This window comes from Puntigrus tetrazona, chromosome 6 (genome assembly GCF_018831695.1).
Source record: "Puntigrus tetrazona isolate hp1 chromosome 6, ASM1883169v1, whole genome shotgun sequence".
Taxonomy (NCBI): domain Eukaryota; kingdom Metazoa; phylum Chordata; class Actinopteri; order Cypriniformes; family Cyprinidae; genus Puntigrus; species Puntigrus tetrazona.
This window is the reverse complement of record NC_056704.1, coordinates 10,523,703-10,543,867: the sequence shown is the minus strand read 5'-3', so window position 1 is coordinate 10,543,867 and position 20,165 is coordinate 10,523,703. Positions and strand designations below refer to the sequence as shown.

The 20,165-nt window shown below is 36.7% G+C and overlaps 1 protein-coding gene across 1 annotated transcript in view; it reads right to left on the bottom strand.

The window, feature by feature from the left end:
• stx8 (syntaxin 8) overlaps positions 1 to 19,888 on the bottom strand; it is a 54,826-nt gene extending 34,938 nt beyond the window's left edge. Inside the window, exons 1-6 of the mRNA XM_043241772.1 lie at positions 19,732 to 19,888; positions 19,269 to 19,368; positions 19,071 to 19,165; positions 18,622 to 18,732; positions 13,754 to 13,881; positions 13,034 to 13,126 (exon numbers count right to left, since the gene is read on the bottom strand). Of these exons, the coding sequence (XP_043097707.1) occupies positions 13,034 to 13,126; positions 13,754 to 13,881; positions 18,622 to 18,732; positions 19,071 to 19,165; positions 19,269 to 19,368; positions 19,732 to 19,748 (544 nt within the window). The 5' untranslated portion in view covers positions 19,749 to 19,888. The remainder of the gene's footprint in view (positions 1 to 13,033; positions 13,127 to 13,753; positions 13,882 to 18,621; positions 18,733 to 19,070; positions 19,166 to 19,268; positions 19,369 to 19,731) is intronic.
• Between the last annotated feature and the right edge of the window lie 277 nt (positions 19,889 to 20,165).

Here is a 20,165-nt window from a genome sequence, read left to right as displayed (position 1 = left end):
TGAGCATAGACTCTCCATCAGAATGGAATCAGCGTGGACATCTGGATGCGATCTGAAGTTACGAGGGGGGGGACTCCCATAACCTGATAGCATCTAATCCACAGGAAAGGTAAGGAGGTAAGGCAGAAGATTATATTTCTTCACTTTCATACCAACTATTTAGCTTTTCACACTACTGTTAAACAAGGGCCAACCTAACCTTGGGCAAACATAATCCTAGACTGTTCATGCATTATCAAGGATTAAGGTGTGGTCATTTTAGTGAGATTTTGTGGGTCCGCTATCCATTGTTAATAGTAAAGCAGTACATGAAGCACAGTTCATACCAAAGTCATTTTCAAACCAAGCTTTCTGTTGGTCAGCACACTGAATTGACATGACCAACGTCAACCAGTTGGATGTTTCACTTTTACGTGAAACTCGAAATGTGTGTTATCCTACTAAAATGACTGTATTTCACCTACAAAGACTAAATACACCATTCAGTTAATGTTCTCATTTGCATATTTAACAGGTCCACATCTTTGATTGGACGAATACGGATCGCAACAGACGCGCAATTCATTTCAATAACAGCTTGTCCATCTGCGAAAACGTCGACATGCAGCAAAAAACAAATAACAAGTCTCTTCTTTATTCGAGTTTGCACATGCCATCACTGTTTGACATTTTTAATGTCGCCACAGATGTTAAAACTAAACATTGCATGTGAGCGTTTCTGTGATTGTACACAGAACATGAATATTTAATGAGCCAAGGACTGTTTATTTTATGATTAGTTGTCAGTTGCTAAAAAAAGTGCTGTAGCATTCTCCTAGCACTGAACTTTAGCGTTAAGACTGTTACCAAGTTTATAACCAAAGCTTAAAAGTGATGCTAACCTTGTACAAAAAGGAGGTTTTGCTTAAAAATGGGTTAAAAATATTTGCGGTCAACAACCAAGAACCCATTCATATATATATATATATATATATATATATATATATATATATATATATATATATATATATATATATATATATATATATATATATATATATATATATATATATATATATATATATATACAAAAACTCTACTTGATTAGTAAAGTTTTACTAGTTTTTACACTTTATCTGTGTCAAAATCAAAAGACAGGTAGCAATCTGATCCTGGATCCACATTGGCTGTGAAATTAACCAATCTTATAAAAAAGAGATCTGTATACAGTGGCTGAAATTGAACAAAGAAAAAAAAACACAAAGTTCTACCCTAAAACTCTTTAAAACAGCTAAACGACTCAATTACAGTTTCACTCGTATGAAGAGTGTACATTCTCTTCCAGCTAATGAGACTTTACTGATAGATAATGTGCTTTTTGAACGCTCTGGACTACTATTAAAGTTTCATTACATGGCATCACAATTTTAATGCGCTAAATTCCTCCGTGTTGTGAAAACACCATGTGCTCAATCTGTCGTCTCCTCCGATACGCTGCAGAAAATTATCGAGGTCTGCGTCTCGCCATCATTCATAACACATGAGTGCACTGACATCAATTCACGTCTGTAAATGCAACTTCCTTCCTTTTCAAAACAAAGACATTTGTTCAGACCCAAAGCATATTTTTCTCAAAACAAATCTGTCTCATGTCTTGACATGCGAAAAGTATCTAGAATGCTGCAAGAGGTGTAAAACGTTCACCGCTCATCTTGGTCACACAGTTCGCAGAGCTCTAGATCACTTCTTCCTGTCGTCTGGGAATTCCTGCCACCGATGTTTAATGTGGGGCCATGTAGCTAACGACTGTCACAAGCACACATTCATTCCAGATGTATCACGCCATATCAAAGCCAAGATCCACTAAGCAGCACTGGCGGCCTGGGCGACGGGAATACCGATTAGATGCTTTATGGCGTCTATAAAAAAACAAAAGAAGAAATCTGAAATCTGAAAGCAGCGCCCTCGGCCTCTTAAATAGGCCTTTCAGCTTCTACTATGATCTTGTGGCTTTATTTTGAAGGTATCTGTGAGGGTTTCTCTGCTCAAAGAAAATATTTGCTATGCTTTGTCCATGAAAGTGAGATCAACTCTCCATATGCTGTCCAAGTGGAAGGTTTTATGGTGGTGGAACACATGTATAATGTGTTGAGTGATAAAGAATGAAGAATTTGTAAAGTTGTGAAAGGGTGAGATTCACTTCACTGACTGATTTTGGCATGCAGTTTTTTAACTTTTTGTCAAAGACCCCCTAATCATTTATGATCTCCTGACAAGAAAAAAATAAAGGCAGCTATATAAATTTTCATGTATGAACCCACTTTTTACAAGGTTTGTGAAAAAATATATATAAAACCATGTTGCTTGTAAAAATAAAACACCAGCAGTTTACATAAAATTACAGTTATTGTGGTAAAGCCAAAGCAAATTGGTAAAATCACACTTTGTCATCATTTAGGCCTACTCACTCATGTCGTTCTAAACCTGTATCTTTCCTATGTTGAACACAAAAGGCAATATTTTAAAGAATGCTGGTAATCGAACGGTTGATGTTTCCCATTGACTTTCATAGTATTTTATTCCCTACTATGTAAGTCAATTGTGACCAACAACTGTTTGGTTCTATAATTGTAAATTATTCACAATATCTTTTTTTTTGTAAGAAAGAAACTTATACAGGTTTGGAACTATTTGAAGGTTTATATATAAACACATACACACACACACATTATTTCTTTTTATAATTATTATTTATTTCTTTTTAATAATATTATATATTTTTTCCCCACAACATGTAAAATTTACATATAGCTGCCTTTATTTTTTCTGGTGGATTGGTGGTGAGGAAGAAAGGAAACCGCATGTCAAAGTCAGTCAATGAAGTGAATCTCACCCTTCCACAACTTTATAAATTCTTCATTCTTTATCGCTTAACAAATTATGTATGTGTTCCTCCACCATAAAACCTTCCCCTTGGAAAGCATGTGGAGTTGATCTCACTTTCATGGACAAAGCACACGAAATATTTTCTTTGAGCAGAGAAACCCTCACAGTTTTTTTATGGTGAACTATCCCTCTAACAATTTATTTTCTTTTTTTTTTTTTTTTTTTTTTTTTTGCAGATCTCCTAGATCCCTCTTGAAACCAACATGTTTGAAAACTCCAGCCATTTGGAAACCAGTGCACCACACAAATGCAAAGTGCACAATAAATATGACACGAAAAGTATAACAATTTAATGAGGATTAATATAAATATAACAAATTCATATGTGATAAATTACGTTTTTTAAATACTTATTTTAAAACGCATTGGATCCATACTTCACCATACTGGATTAATTAATTACAATGCTTTATAAAATTGCATGCTCTGTGAAGGATAAGGGTTAGAGTTGCTTTCGTATTCACACCACAGCTCCATTGCAACCGAAATCAGACCACTTCCTTCAGGTGGTCTCAGGTTCAGGGACCCTGTTTCGAAATAAACTGCTGGTGTAAAAGCCCCTTAAGCTGGAAATAAATCTACAGTTGGAACCATTTAGAAGAGCAGTGTCTAAGGGAGAAGTTCACTAAGTTTTGGAAAACAGATAATGCTCTCACACGTCATCCCCACTATCATGAGCATCCAAACTCTACTAAATGGCAAAACAAACTTATAACGTCAAGCTCAACCTCATAAGGAAACACTTAACAAGCGATTTTAGCGTACGGCTTCCCCATATAACCACAAGTGGCAGCACCTATGAGTCCTGACCCTCAGCATCTCATGAAACTACATGTCTTGTGGGTTAAGACACACCACCATGACAAACATTTCCAGATCCATACTTCCAACCAAAACGGCACTGGGTAATCAGCATTGACAATTATAATAAATCTAGAACATTTCATTTGAATTCAGGTTGCAGCCAGTTCGTGCCTCCAGGATTATTCAGTCTCATGTCAGGACGACGAGACTTAATTTTAACAATAATTTTAACTACATGCGATTATAATTTCCTTGTGGGTTTTGCTTCAACAAAAACTTGCTGTATTGTTTCACGTGGGATAGCCATAGAAAAAAAAGAGCTGTGATTGATGATGCTACCTTTACACAAGTCATCAAACATGCTCTATTCATGGGTCTCTGCTGGGAGGCCTGGCTCAGGCCCCCTAATCTTATTCTAAGTTGCTCTGTACGGGCTCACACTGAGGCCAAGCAGAGGAGTGAGAAAGTAGGGATAAAGAGAGAATGAGATGAGACATGATGGATAGAGGCCTGCCCCAGAAATGCAGATGGAGAAACCTTCCCACTGCCTCATCTCGGTTTCTTTATCACTCCATCAAGTCAGAATGACAACAGAAGCCAACAACGACAACATCTTTCGACTTTTTACAGTTCTTCAGCTCTGAAACTCACAATCTGATAAGTTGCCCTTTGTGCAGATGTCGGATCTGTCAGAGCTGGAAAAAGTGATATTGTCTTTAATAGGAAAGTTAAAAAAGGTTGTAAAACAGAACACAGGGATGATATGAAGCCTTTAAATATTAAAACAGAAAATTAGGAATTCAAAAGCCTGAATTCAATAAAATACAGCTGCAAAATATTGGAGTTCCTGTCTGTTTTGTTTCTGTTACCAAGTTACAAAGCACAAGACTGGTTAGTTACTGCACCATGCCTTTATATAAACTTTACAGTCCTTCAAAAACTACTGACAGTATTTGTGCAGTGTAAAAGATATCAGACAAGTACAGGCCTCCTGATGCTGGGAATATAACTGAGGCCATTTCCCACTTGCCCAAGCATCACAGCTGTGTGAGATGAAGCATCCTTGCTGCAAGGAAACACCCAAAGATATATGGATATATTCCAATAAAAAAAAAGAAAGTCATTTGTTTTGTTTTAAACGATGAATGTTACTGTGTTTACTGGTTCCAAAAGAAAAAGAGATTTATTATGATTTTGTTCTATGTTTCTTTCATTACTGTGATAAAATTGTTTGTGGTAATAAATGGTTTTGAAAATAAAAAGGTGACACTACTTTGGTTGTGTTAGTTTATGCTTTACCAAATTAGATTTTTTTAAATGAATATCTACACCTTTTTTTGTTTGTTTTCTGAAAAATAAGTACTTCTATTAATGCATTAAATTGATCAAAAATGGCAGGAAAGGTTATTATGTAAATTAAATAAATAGTTTGACACTTTATCAAATATTCCTGATAAAAAATTTTTTTTGACTGTTTCCAAACAATATTATGCAGCAACAGACTTAATGACTGCTCAAGAAACATGTGACACTGAAGTCTGAAGTAATGGCTGCTGAAATAATTATCTGCAGCCTTGGCAAGCTTATCCAAGGAATAAAATAATATAAAATAAATAAATAACAGTGCCACCCCAAATTTGGAATGGTAGTGTACTCTTAAATTAATCTTTTGCATTTCAGGGAATAACCTCAAAAGAGTGTGAAATGACATGGCATTACAACGATACGTCTGTCTAGGTCATTTGCACAAATCCCTGAAATTCGAATCAAAGCATATGCTACAATTGCGCCGCCCTTATACTGTTTTGTACTATTTTATCTCCGTCGTAATTTGGGCTTCGTGTAGCTCAGTCTGTAGAGCACTGCGTTATACGATGGGATGAGCATCAGTTTGAACCCCGAAAAACGTATATGCTCCCAAAACGTGTGCTATTTTTGTAACGGGTAGGTTTAGGTGTGGAGTAGGTGATCGTGAGGTCGGTAAATAAAACAATCCACACACCGCATTTAAATGTTCTATATTCTCCGTTCCTGGACCTTCAGCTCAGTATACATGACTGTTTATATCTCTCTCTATGTAAAACTTCTACCATTAGATTTGCCATGCAAGCCCGTCTGCTTCCTCTATGGATCTATTCGAGTATAAATGTGACATCTATCAGCACAAAGACTCTTCATTACACATGAAGCACAGAGGAAAAGTCCTTCGTAACCTCATGTTGTTGCATTTGGTTCCTCAACGCAAACAACATGTCACAATGGTTTCATCTGAAGGACTCATCGTAGTCTTTACAGTGGATCATCACAACATGAGGGTTTTGGAGAGCCTAAACTGTCTCAACCGAAGTGCTGTTTCTTTCCTAGATAAGTACTTGCAAAATAGAGTCCATTCAGAAGTAAAACCGAGATGAGGGTTATTAGCTAAATGAGAAAAAGCCAGTCAGTGTGAGGACCATCTGAGAAATATTTAGCACATGACTGCATTTTCTTCAGATGGGTATATTTATAAAATATGTGGAGAGGTTAAGGTGGCTAACAAACCAAACAGAAGCGAGTAATTCGTTTGAGGGCCTTATAGAAAGACACACACAGATCACTATAAGGATTGAACTGCCATATTTAGATAATGTTGATAAAACAACAATATAAATGAAGTTGCCCAGGTTAAAAACAACCACTCCAGGCAAAAAGGCAGAGCGAAATGCCAAGTATGCCCTCCCAAAGACCAATGAATGTTTAAACAGCAAATAACAGAAACTTTTGGCATGCCACTATGAACCTTGTATTGCCAGTAACACCAGACACCTTGTACTGACCCAGCAAACCTCAACTTCATTTGCCCTCTAAGAAAAAAGGTTCTTTTGCAGTGCACAGTCATCACAAATAACCGCACTAATTCACCCGCCAATGACACGCGCTGATGTCATAGTTCCAGGCCAAATATCTGAGAAACATCCACACCAATAAACTCAAACGATGTTGACTTTCAACACAAAAAAGTAACACTCTGTTGATATAGGACTTTTTTGTAATACACAGAGGAATAATTGCTGCCATGTTGTATTTGGAAGTTAAATTGAGTCTGTTTTCTTGGGGTTTTGCAGTTAGACAGTATAGTTTAAAACACATATAGAGTTCATTCAATAAAGCTTTTTTTTCCTGTTACCATAAAGGGTGATTGGCTCATCTGCCAATCATCTGCTCATCAAGTGGACATACAGTGCAGCCCAAAAATGTAAGACCACTAGTGCAAATTTTATTTCCACATTATTTTCCCACATATATTACACTACTATAATTTAAAATTTCATTTTTTTTTTTCAATCTGAATGAGCTGGTGATTCATACTGGTATCCAGTAAAACTTTCCAAAGTGAATCTTGAATGTTTCCATGGAAGCAAGGACATTTTTTTTATACAACATTTTTTTTTGTACAAATGTAATTCATTAAAGGGACAGTCACCCAAAAATTAAAAATGATATAATTAATTATTCTCAAGTCATTCCAAACCCATTAAACACAGAAGGTAGAAAGGTTATAAAATAGTCCAAGTAACACTAGTGGTTCAACCTTAATTTTTATTAAACTACAAGAGTATTTTTTTGTGCCCAAAGAAAACAAAAATAACAATTTTATTCAATAATTTCTTCTCTACCATGTCAGACCTCAACGCACATTTAAGAGAGTACCACAATGCATGTGTAGAGCTTTCGGATCTTAATTTGTGTTCCAAAGAAGAACAAAGGTTCAGAACAATGTGAACAATTACATCTCTTTAATTATTGGCATAAAAAGAAGTTTTCAGATTTTAAATCTTAATTTTGAACCCTTTAACCTTAGGAATAAAAACAAGCATAATTTGCTCATTTATTGCTCCAAACTTGTCCCCTTTATTTATATATCTCTTTTAACAATACAGATTTTGTCAAAGCACTATCAGATATAAGAGTGTCATTAATGTATGATGACATGATTCGACTTTTAACTAAACAATTTTCAACATTTCATTATTGAATTCAGAGACATCATTGTCCACATCGGTTTAGTTTAAATAGTATCTCTAATCAAATCAACAATAATTGCTGGATATTTTCCAACGATAGGTCTAAGACTTTCTCCCATCTTCAGAACACAAATGAATAGTTGGAGTGGTTTAGAACTCTGTCCGGGCTTATTTGTGTTAAAAAAAATGTCTGATGTGATTGAAACAGCATGAAGGTGAGTAAATGACAGAATTTTTATATAGCTCAGTACCAGTCAAATGAACAAGACATGTTAATTCCCTTTTAAATGGTCAGCACCAGGATATCAGGATGTCTGAAGTATGTTGACAGTACTCAAGAGTCAGCAGGAAGCTTCAGAGTCATGTTAACTACTGACCACCCTCCACAGCCCTGGCCTTAAAAGGAGATCACTGCTGCCTCACACTTCCTAAATCCAGTTTTTAATCTATTTACTGTAAAACACTTACTGTTTTTAGGAAGTAAAAAAATGAATTCAAAAAAAAAAAAAAAAAAAAAAAAAAGGAAAATGCAAGAGGACAAGAAGGTTATACGGCAACAGGAAGAAGCTTTTTTTCTTGTCCTTTTTTGCAAAAGCGATCCATTTTCTGCCGTCTCTTTTAGGGCATTAAACTATCTTATTACTTTTTACATTGTCGATTATGTCACATAATACAAGACTGTAATGGAGCGGCTAAAACACGCTGTTGGAACAGTGATGCCTAATTCTGGATATATAGTCATGTTCAGACGATCACTCTCAAATAATGCACACCAAAAAACACTATCGTCTTTCTATTGAAACGTAGCTGTGGGTTTTTATAGGCGCTAGCTCGTGTAGTTAAAAGAGAAAAAGTGTATACGTTTTACAAGTCCTGATCTGAGGAAACTAGAGATTTAACACAAATAATCCCATACAATTACATTTTCTAATAAAGACCTTGGGTTCCTCCTCTACAGCTAGACAGCGCCATTAGTGATGGGCTGACCTTCTGAACTCTTAATAACAGAAACTGACCTGTTCACTACCGTAACTTCACTTGTCACTGTGTTATCTGAGGTCTTGACTGCAATTTAAGAATGTGTGTGTGTGTGTGTGTGCATGCGTGACAGTAATAGCCAAAAGGCGTCATTAATAGCAAAGGAAGCATAAAGCCACACATGCAGTGGCTACAAGTCACTTGTTATGCTAGAGGTCAAATATTATTTTTTATATATTAATATCACATCTAATATGGTATGTATTCACCTTATCTGACTGCGTTCTGCTCACATACAAATAACACATTTCTTAAAAGCAGTCAGAAATAAAACTTATTGACTTGTTAATATTTTCGTTCTCAACCTGTGGAAGAGCTGCTTGAGATGAGCTTTCACTCATGTCACTTTCTCATCAGTGTTGGTTTTTGGTGGTTCTCACAACACAATGGTTTAAAAACACAGAAGTACTACAATAGGTTGGTATGTTAACATTATATCAGCTAATTAAATACATTTTTAACTGTGAAACCTACCACATTTTATTAGGTTAAGTTCTGGAAGCTGATGGTCCATCACAACATTAGCTCATGGATCATCAGCTCTTCTGTCTTTATTCCTGTTTATTCCTGTCAGTTGTTGTTCTCGAGAGCTGCTTTTCATTTGCATAAACTGAGGCCGGGCTGGAAAAATATCACGATCCCCTAAAGCAAAAATATATTTTCATCTATAGAGTGTCATTTGTATGTGGAAATATTGAAAATATTTTAAGATGTTTTCTTAAGAAAATGTTTTCAAAAATACAGTTTGGAGTTTAAAAATCCTTCATTTAGCTCTGTTACAAAGTCAAATTACAACATTTTAATTGGAATAATTTTATGATTCATCTTTAATTATGCTTGTCAATCTGTCAAGGCAGGATTCACACAATGTTCAGCATACCAGCTGCACTAATATTTAATTGCTGGTCTACAAACACATGCGTATGACAGATGTTTTTGTGTTCCACACCACGAGCACTTCAGTTTAAAAGGCACTCAAAGTTTAAAAGCAGTCAAAAAACAACTCTGAATAACCTAGTTTCATTGAGTTAGATCTATGGAACAGCTCACAATCGAAAAAAGCTCAGATCCTGTAATTTCTGTAGACTATGGTACCACCTGAAGAGCGAAATTTCTTGAGGAATAAACATCCCACAGAAGGTTATGAAAATACTAGAAGGAAGAAACCAAACATTACTAAGATCATGTCATCTACCAGATCGACTAATCAAGGACAGAAGGTCATTTGCAAGAGAAATGATCAGAAAGGCCTGCTACAAATGAAGACTTCTTTGGATGAAATGGGAAAAACTTTGTAGACCTCAACAATTCTTTCGACACTTCACTGATTCTGCCTCTCTTCAAGAGAATTGCTTCAGGAACGCCAACTTTAAAAAAGGCCGACATTACATCACGACTCAAGTTTGCTAGAAGCCACGTGACGAAACTTTTAAGCCACTCCAAACCTTCTGGAAAAATGTTGTGGTCTGATTAGTCCAGGGTCGAGTCAATTCACCTAAAGCAAAGGAGACTGTTTGGAGCAAACCAAATATGGCCCAAGACCAAAGCATCACCATCTCTTCCATCAAGTATGGTAGTGGCAGCATCATTCTCTTTTCAGCAGGAGCAACTTGAAACCTTGTTGGCACCAAGACCAACAAGGATTGAGCCAAATACAGGTAAATACTTGGACAGAAGCTGTTTCAGTCACTCAGAAATCTGCATTTAGAGTAGATTAATTTTCCAGAGCAAAAAAATCAAATGCACACAGCTAAACTATAAAGGGATGGCTTGGAAAAAAAAAAAAAAAAAAAAAAGAAGTTAGCAGTTCTGGAATGACCCGGTCAGGGGCAAGACTTCAATCCAAACTTCAGCATGATCAGGAAAATGTATTGTGCAAATGCTCATTTGGAAGAGTTTAAAATTCCAATACATACAGCTCATATAATTATTCTAATTTACTGTTTTCTTAAATATAGAACAACCATGAAGTACCCAAGACTCAACCTTTATTGCCTACGAAAGAACTAATTGTGACTGCGCCTTAGCACTAGAATGGACTCAGGAAGTGAAAAACAAATGCTGCATTACTTGTACTAATCAAACGCATTAATCAAAGTTAATCAAATGTTTCTGAATTTATGAATTTACTGTTTCTTGAGTTAATAATAAGGTTAATAATTTGAACAAAAAAGTAACAACATGAATGCTTTCTGTAAACTTCAAATATGCTGCATAAAATGTTCAGAAGCGCAAAAGTTACAGCAGTTTGGAATAAAATCCCTTCCGCTGAGATATAGGACTCTGCTCAAGACCTTCTGTGACAGATTTTCATAAGTTTGGTTTCCTGAAGAAAGCAGGATTTTAAGGCGCACATGGGATATATCATGGGTTATATCTGCAAGACTATAACAGATGAAATTCAGGGGAAGTTTGTTGGACCGTAGAGCAGAACAGAACCGTAACTCTATCAGCTCTCAAAATGAAACAAGAGACCATACAATCTCATTACTGCCTTAAACCTCCTGTTCTAAGAAGCAATGACGCTGCACGCTTTAGAAAAAGAAGGGAGAAAAATCGAGTTCCCATTCAAATAATTTGTTCTCACTCCTGTGTTTAGTTGGGGGAGGCAAGAAGCAGACTAAATCAATCACGCTGAGCCCTGAATAGACTGAGACGGGGCAGAGACGGTGAACAGCAGCCAAGTGCCTGCAATTCCCAGCATTAGTCTCCACTAGAAGGTCATCATAATGATGAACCTGAGATTTGTTTAGACTATGTGAAACCATATTATATAACTAATCCTTGGACTTAAATACCAAATAGTACATTTTTTATGCAAATTTCACTGATCATCTCTATTTACTAAAATGCTCAAATGTGACCTTTTAAACATTTAGAAACATAGGACTTTTTTCAAGAAGCCGTTTCCTGAAGCAGACAGGCAAGAGTAGTGACACTGGAAGCGGTCCATAGTAATTACGCTGCCCCCTGAAAAGTATTGTGGGTAACCTTCACCGTGCCAACAACAGCAACAAGGAGGAGGTGAACTTGCATCAGGATTTCTTTTTTTAGACAAGTTGCATTGACGCAGAATTGACTTCAACTGAGATGTTTGTCCATTGGGTTACAGTGCATTTTTACACTTAAAATTGTGGACCTCTAATACAGATATACAACACTTATCTGATTGACCAAATGTTCTAACAGACAATGATATGCTAATCTCTTTTATATGTTCTACTACTCAAAAGTTTGAGTCAGAGGGTTTTTTTTTAAGAATTGCAAAAGACTACTAATTCAAAATAAAGCTGTTCTTCTGAAATTTTAATTCCCGTGTGACATTGCAGTTTAAATGTTATTTCTGTGATGTCTTCCCAAGTTACAGATAACTGGTTATCTCTATTTCAGGGTCTGCAAGGTCAAAAACTTGTATTTGCTTGTCAGTAACACCTGTTGGACTCTGTCAGAGAAAGTTAAACAGAAAAGAACAGAGCTTTAACAAAGACAAAGATTATAATTATAAAATAAATTCCACTCAATTCTTCACCTTCAAAAGTTTTGGTACTACTACTATTCAAAAGTATTCTATTACAATAGAAGTGTTTAATTGTGCTATATTAAGTAATATTTACTACAGTATTTATTACAGTAACAGTATTACAGTATTATTGTATTTTTGATGAAATATACACAGCTTTGGCCGTTTAAATTGCTGTAACCCTGACAAGTCATCCCTAGTGAATTTTTGTATCGCTGATCATTTTGAGAAAGTATTGTATTTCAGCAAAATGATCTTGGTGGATAGAATATCTCACTTCAGAAATAGATAATTATATATCTCTAACTGTCTTCCCCAGTCTTTAATGTCTCATTTTACCAGCTTGGCTAGACGGATTGAAGAACAGTGTGGGAAAAGTCAAAATCAGCTGCAACCTTCAGATGAGGTCACAGACTCTAATAGAGTCACCAAGATGATGTGATGTCTCTATGCAAAGGACACAGATCTCATGTTTAGAAAATATGTTTGACAGATTGCATCAGGAAGGAGTTAAAAACACGATAGACCAGGTGACAGTGGGTTTCCAAGTAGCCTGTTCCAAATTTTCCACTTTAATCCCAGCCTCAGCTCATTTTCGAGCCAATTACATCATATGTAGTGTAGTGAGAGAGCGGTGTGACAAAGTAAAACCAAGCTGACCGCAAATTAGACGTTATTCACAGAAAACATCTGAATGTTCAGCCAGAGCTGTCACATACAGGCTACTGCGCTTTTTTCTTACCGTTCTGTTCTTCTAGTTCATTGCCGATCTCCTGACCCATCTGTTTTTGTCTACTTATGACTGCAGCCAGAGCATCCAGGCCAGCATCCTGAGCTAAAGAGAAAGACACATGGGAATAGAGACGCATTTAGACATAACTGTACAAAATAAAGACAAAAAGAGAACTTATGCATGTTAAACCATAATTTTCAGATAAATATTTTACGTTCCTGTGGTTAACATGATGTAGATTGTCAAGCTTTGAAGGACAACCTAAACGCTCAGCTCATGTCGGTCAGAAAACCAATTGAAAAGTACATAAATTCCATCTAAATGAGCCTCATAGAGAGGGAAAAAATCATTAGCAGCAGGGTGTTGGCATCTGTGACATTTAAATGACATATAGTACGATCTGATGTCACTTTTGACAGAGGCAGCTGCTACAGTGAAGTAACACAAGGTACTTTAGCGGTAACCTTGAAGCTAAAAGTATAACTTGGGTAGACAAAACGGCTCCTGCTTTTTCTCAAAACTCCTACCAGTTGCTATTCTCAAATGAGTAGCAGATCTCATAAATGGGAAGTCAATTCAAAAAAGGGAGTCTTATAATGTCTCATCCCATCAGGAGATAGATGATTATCTTGACAGCAGAAAGAGGTGGCCAGACAATTGTCAGCTAGAAACAATGTCAATACCACATCAGTTATAAGACTGAAAGACTAGCACACATTTGCAATATACCTTCGATAATGTGCTGCTGCTGGTGTTTGATTTCTCCAAAACTGAGTCCTCTGGTCTCCTCAGACTCATTAACCAGCCACGGGTTCACGGCAGGCCCCGAGCCATTTCCACCTGTCATCAGACTTGACCTGGAGATGGTGATTGACACAAAAATACCCATTGTATCAGGTCAGTTCATTACACAGACTCTTCTAAATTCCTCAGTTTGAAATTTTAAATAAATGTATATGAAAGTATCATATTGTGTACTAACTTTTATGAGACTATGCACCACACTTGTTATGGGAAAAACAAAACCGTATAATAAAAACTATTGACTTTTAGCCTTTGGTTACAAGCATAAGTGCTAGATACACAGTTCCCTTCAAAAATTTGGGGTTAGTAAGATTTTTGTAAGAAGTCTCTTATAAGCTTAATTTATTTGATTCAAAGGCATCATGCAATTTAATTATAATATTTTTAAATTAATATTTTTATTTTAATATACTAAAATAGAAATTTTTATATATATATATATATATATATATATATATATATATATATATATATATATTTTTTTTTTTTTTACTAAAAGCAACAGAAACCGAGCGCACTTTCCAGAAGTAATATCACTGTAACAAATAGCCTCTTTTAGCTTATTGTTTTAATAAAAAACACAAAAACGTATGTACATGCCTTTATGAATTCAGCAGTCATCACTGTAATACACAAAGTCAACTTTCTCATTACATACACACACAGTAACTAGATTACATACACAGTGCAATATTATAGTTATTCCACATGCACTGTCAATCAACAGCTACGTGCACACATCAAATGGACACACATCATCTACTTTACAAACGTAAATAAACTTTGAAGCATGTCCGTGAGTCGTTCAAGAGCCACAGGCTCTTTTACCAAACTCACATCTGTAGCACTCATGTGCCTTCAGAATAAATAACCTTTCTATTTTTTACTTCTAAAATAGCAAACAACATCCCCTACTTTGGACCTTGTAAGATCAGAGAACCTCTGTTTATTTGTTCACATGGGTTCCACTTTGTTGGGGCTGGAGAGTGAGTTTTCATGCCCTAAGTTACAAGGACACAAAGCATATGAACCGCCTCTGGCTTTTATACAAGCTTTCAAAGTGCCATGCCAAACCGAGAAAGTGGCCTGTTATCCTGTGGAGACACTGCGTTGTGCTTTTGCACTTTTCTTTGATTAATGTATGAAACCTGTTCCCCCTGAGGCTCCTGGACAGCTCGCAGAGAGAGAAGTGAAGTTTAAAGGCTCTTCTGGAAAAGCTATCAGCGCTCAGCATCGAGCAGAGAGTTATGAGCCAGTCACTAGCTCGCACGGGTGTCCTGCTTCCTGTAGGTTCAGAGCCTATATCTATAGTACCAATACCCATGAAAACAGATCCATCCATGGAGCGGATTACAAATTAATTCGTTGTTTTGTTTCGTGTCTGGGTGGTACAGGTGTCATCATATAGTGAACAAAAAAATCTTGCTTAAAAATAGATCCATATTAAGTACTTCGGGCCAAATCTTGATATTTAAAGACACCTAACTGCTTAGTTCATTTACGAAAAATAAAATTCCAAGCTACATTGCGCAGGCATTTATTTATTAATAATTTATATTTCTATGAAACACATTTTAACATAAAAAATATACAAAAGAAAATTTGCAGATCACAGGTTTGTAAACTGTCATATGATGCAAGATATTTATGAATTAATAATTAATTATATTTGTATAAAACACATTTTTGAACTTAATTTTAAAATCTACACTTAAAGATTAAAAACATAGCTTATGAAGTTTAGTAAATGTCTCCCTAAATGTCTTGCTTTTATTATTATAATTTATTTTTGTAGCAAATAAATTGAAACTTCTGAAAATACCATATGAATCCAACACACCGACAAAGAACATATTGCTAAAAACTTAGCACATGTGTTTTAAACTAGGTTTTATCATGCGCTCTCATATATGTCAATGTCCCATATCAAAGATTTATAACCGTTTTTATACTTTGGCTCTTTTTATGTTTCCTTTCAGGAATACGCAGTTGTTCGTGCAGGTTAAGGTGAAACTGCGTGTCAAAAAAAGGTATTTGAGTCCAACCCAAATGACTTCCTCCCACTATAAGCGCCAGTTTCTGACAATGGGCCTTCTCTTCAACTTAGTTCAGCATCAGCGGATCTTCATTGGGGTTCAGAGAGGTCGCTAACCTCTGAAGAGTCTTCGGCTGAATCTGTTCCTCTCGTTCTCGTCTTCCTCGCACGGAGGAAGTATACTTCTCGCATGCCTATTGAGCTAGACCTCTTTCTTCTCAATCTCTCCAAACTTCCTCCAGCTTTCTGATCTACGAAAGCACCGAAGCATTCGCACGGTGCCTTTTGGAGCACCGTCTCTATCCAAGCCCGAGCTGATATTAATCCTCTGGCCAGCGAGACAAGTGGTCAGCGGCGGATCCTAATCTTTCTGACATGTTTGGCAACTCATAGCTTGTGCCTGCCCCTTTCCACTTCCTCCGCTCCATCTCAGCGGCGTGAGGATTAACGCTTATCCAATTAACCTCCCGCAGAGTCCGCAGACTTAATCAGACGAGGCATCACACTGGAGCGAGACCTGGAGACAGACCCCGTCTCTTAGAGGCCCTATTTAACTAATTACAACTTTGTGCATTACGATCAAATATAAAAGAGAGGAAACGGGAGGAGGAGGGTCGGGGCACTCTGGTCGGGAACTCGGGATCTTCAAATGAGCGGCATGTCATTTTGTGCTTGATTAGAGGTTAATCTTCCACAAAGGTATTGTTTCACGAATGCCATAAGCCTGGTCTTAGCCCTATGGAAAAAAGTGTAATGCTATTTCGGCTTATTGAAGCAAAGCTAACGCCCCCACTGGCAGACAAAGACCACACAGTGAGATGAATCCGGGCCCTAAAAATCCTGCCAGGCTAGCATCCTCATAAAAATTCTTTCGTATTTGAAAAACCTGATCAAATACTGTAATTTGTTAGTGCTATTTAGTTGAATGCGTGCGGAGCGCAACAGAGTGATCTGAACGGGAGAGATAAAGATAAAACTCAGTGTTAAGGAATTAGAGGATTAAGTCCACAAAGAGGGCTAGAAAAAAGCCTATAAATTAGTATAGTCTGTTCATTTTATTCATTAAAGACAGCAACTAGATGCCTCTTCTCAGGCTTTACCACCCACTGAATCAAAAAGGACCAATCTATCAATCCTTAAAAAAAAAAAAACATGCTAGTGAAAATATAGCATAGCACTATTATTTTGCAAATGATATGTATTTACAAGGATATTTTTTTTTTAGTTTTAGTTACTTAAACTTACAATAACAATAGGAAAGAAGAGCGATCCAGGCAGAGGGAGCTGGTTGTTTTGCCTTCCTATCCTAGTACGTGCAACCTGGATCGAGAAGGTCAAATCAGAATAATGACCGTTTCATTTCTCTGAGGAAGTTCAGCTCCAGAGCTGTCGTTTCGATTGAGAGTCAGAAGCACACAGGAGATTGGCGGTGACACATTAAGTCTCTGATTGGTGTATTTTGGAGAGAGGATGTGAGCGCAGTGGAGAGTAGGGAAGTGTAAACAGTCCGGATGGTAGAAGTTCAACACTCAGCTCTGATCAGCAGAGCAGTAAAGCCGAACTGGAGCCCTTAGAGAGTGCTCGCAGACTTCCGTTTGAGCACAGGTCGCACCATTTCTGGCATGAAGTTACTCAACACTGGGACGCTACCGCAAGGCCAAGGAGGAAACATGGCGAGCAAAGGCCTCTACGGTCTGGTAGACTAACTGGGGCACAGGGTTCATGGTTTCTCTGCTGTTGTTCAGCGAAACCTCCAAGCGAAGGTGAATATCAATCTTTGCGGCTTCAATAAGGATGGCCTGTTTTGAGCCAGCTGTCTGAGTCATTTGGAACAGTCACTTCCTCTTTGAGGCCACTGCTGTGTTGACACTGAAACTTCTGCATTCATTAAACTCGTACATCCGAAATACCTTGCAACCATAAACATTTGATTTATTATCGCAAAACCAGCTGATTTGTCACCAAAATAGTACCGCTTTATGAAAACAACACCTATTTTTTTGCATTAAACGTTAGAAGTAATAGTAAAGCGCTATTTTCAACATTGACCTGTAGAATCATGAGGCGCTGAAGACTACCGGAAATGCGGCTTTACTATTAGAGGAATAATTAAAATGCAGTAAAACAAAACAGCTATTCTAAATTGCAATAATGCACGATAAAATAATTTTACTGCATTTTTATCCAGTCAATAAAGCCAAGGTGAGGATAAGAGACTTTCAAAAACAACAACAAAGCATCACATACCTAAATAAACCCTTACATTTTCATTTACAAACCACTTATTATTGGTTATCAATATAGTATGTTTTCTGTAAAGATGACAAGATAAGCAAGCTTAGCATTTAAAGAAAAATCTAAATATTTCTGGCAAAAACTGAAAACGGATTGTTCTGTGTGGTAAGAACATCAACAGGGAAAACACTGAAAACATACAAATAAATAAATCCATAAATAAACAAACAAATATAAATAAGTACATACTCTTCAACCATGATGTTACAAAATCACTTAAAAATTTAGTTTTTCACTTCTAAGCAATGACTGATATTTCTAAAACGTTGTTGCTAATAATGTTGATATAATGCCAACATATAATCAGCATTCAAATTATACTATATAAAACGTATGTATTAATTAAATTAATGCCAAATAAAATGTATACTGCTTCGTGTTGCATTTATTTACCAAATAAATAAATGTTGTAAATATAACGCATAATGAACCCCACGGTATATTTTATTCATGATGGATGTACCTTGATGGCTCAGCTTCTGAGAAGTCTCCTTTGAAAGAGGCGTTGAGTCTCGTTTCTCTGGTAGCCAGGTCGTCAACAAGGTTCTGTCTTCTGTCTGCTTCAGCTTGCATTCTAACATTATTCATTAAGGCTTTTAAAATGACCCGTTTATGAATCATCATAAACATCTGGGACTTACGTAACATTACAGTAATATTATCACTTTTATTTATTACAGTGGTTTAAGGGCACTAAAACACCACTTCAGGCCATGGGGTTATTGGTTTGTTATTATACACCGCCACCTACAGGTGCTCGTAAGAAATCGCATTTATCCTCATCATACAAGCTCAGGATAATCAGCAAATAATACATTCAGCCTCTCGGTTACTCTATTTATTATATGACTTCTTAAGACTTCTTAAAATAGCAAATTGTGCTGCTGTTTGTTTGTTTTCTAGAAAGGATACATACGCCGTTGAGCAGAAGCACGACTCAATGTCTCCCTGAGCTGTGCTATATTCTGTTTGAGCTTCTGTAACGACGCTCTCAGGGTCATGTTGAGCTACGAATACAAACGAACCCAAAAGTGATTTAAAAGCATGAAGACCACCGACACGTACGGCTTCGTTTTATTGTTTGAAAAATAATAATAAGGCTGTTAGTACCTTGGCTGGATTTCCTCCAGTCCTCTGCTGTCTATTTCTTTCATGGATGTTTTCTGCAATTTCTTGAGCCAGCCGACAAACTGCATCATAATTCTGTAACCTAAACAATAAAATACAAAACAAACATTGGTAAAACTTTTACACGTGCTACGGCTTCCACCGGTTATCAAGAAATTTAAATCACAAGATTGTCATCAACAAAACCATGTGACAGACCTCAGCAAACCGGCCTGACAACATTTATATCAGCCTTTTACCGAGTAAAAATACACATATGTATTTTTATATATTATATAGGGTGTGACGATCAGTAAAGACAATTTATACAGAGCTGAATTCAATTTGACTGAAGTGGTTAAATACAGATACACTGAACCAAAGGGCAAATTAAGTTTGCTGAACTCTACGATGCAGAACTATAGTCCTCACGTGTTTATAAACAATACGACTGTAAAATGCATACCACAAATCCTGTGACATATCGCGGCACTTTCGTTTGAGTTCTGAAAAGCGTTTCTGTAGAAACTCGGAGCGAAATCACCAGCAACATAAACTGCGCAGCGCAACTTCCTGTTTGGGCCTGACGTCATACGGTGGCCTAGCACAGACACGCTGGAAGGAAGGCCGCATGCTCGGGTAATTGAGCATTACGTTCGCGAGACATAAACGCGTGTTACAAAAATGTACGCTTAACTAAGAATAATGGTCAAATTTATAACTGTTTATATTTTAAAATGACGTATGCAGACTACAAATGCGATCTCCGAAGGGTGCAGCCTTCCGTTTGAGAAACGTCAAAGTAAAGTAAAAATCGTATGTACACTCAAACACTGCACTGTAATAAATAAGCATAATATACTGTGTGGCAATCATGAAAACATATTATACATACATTAT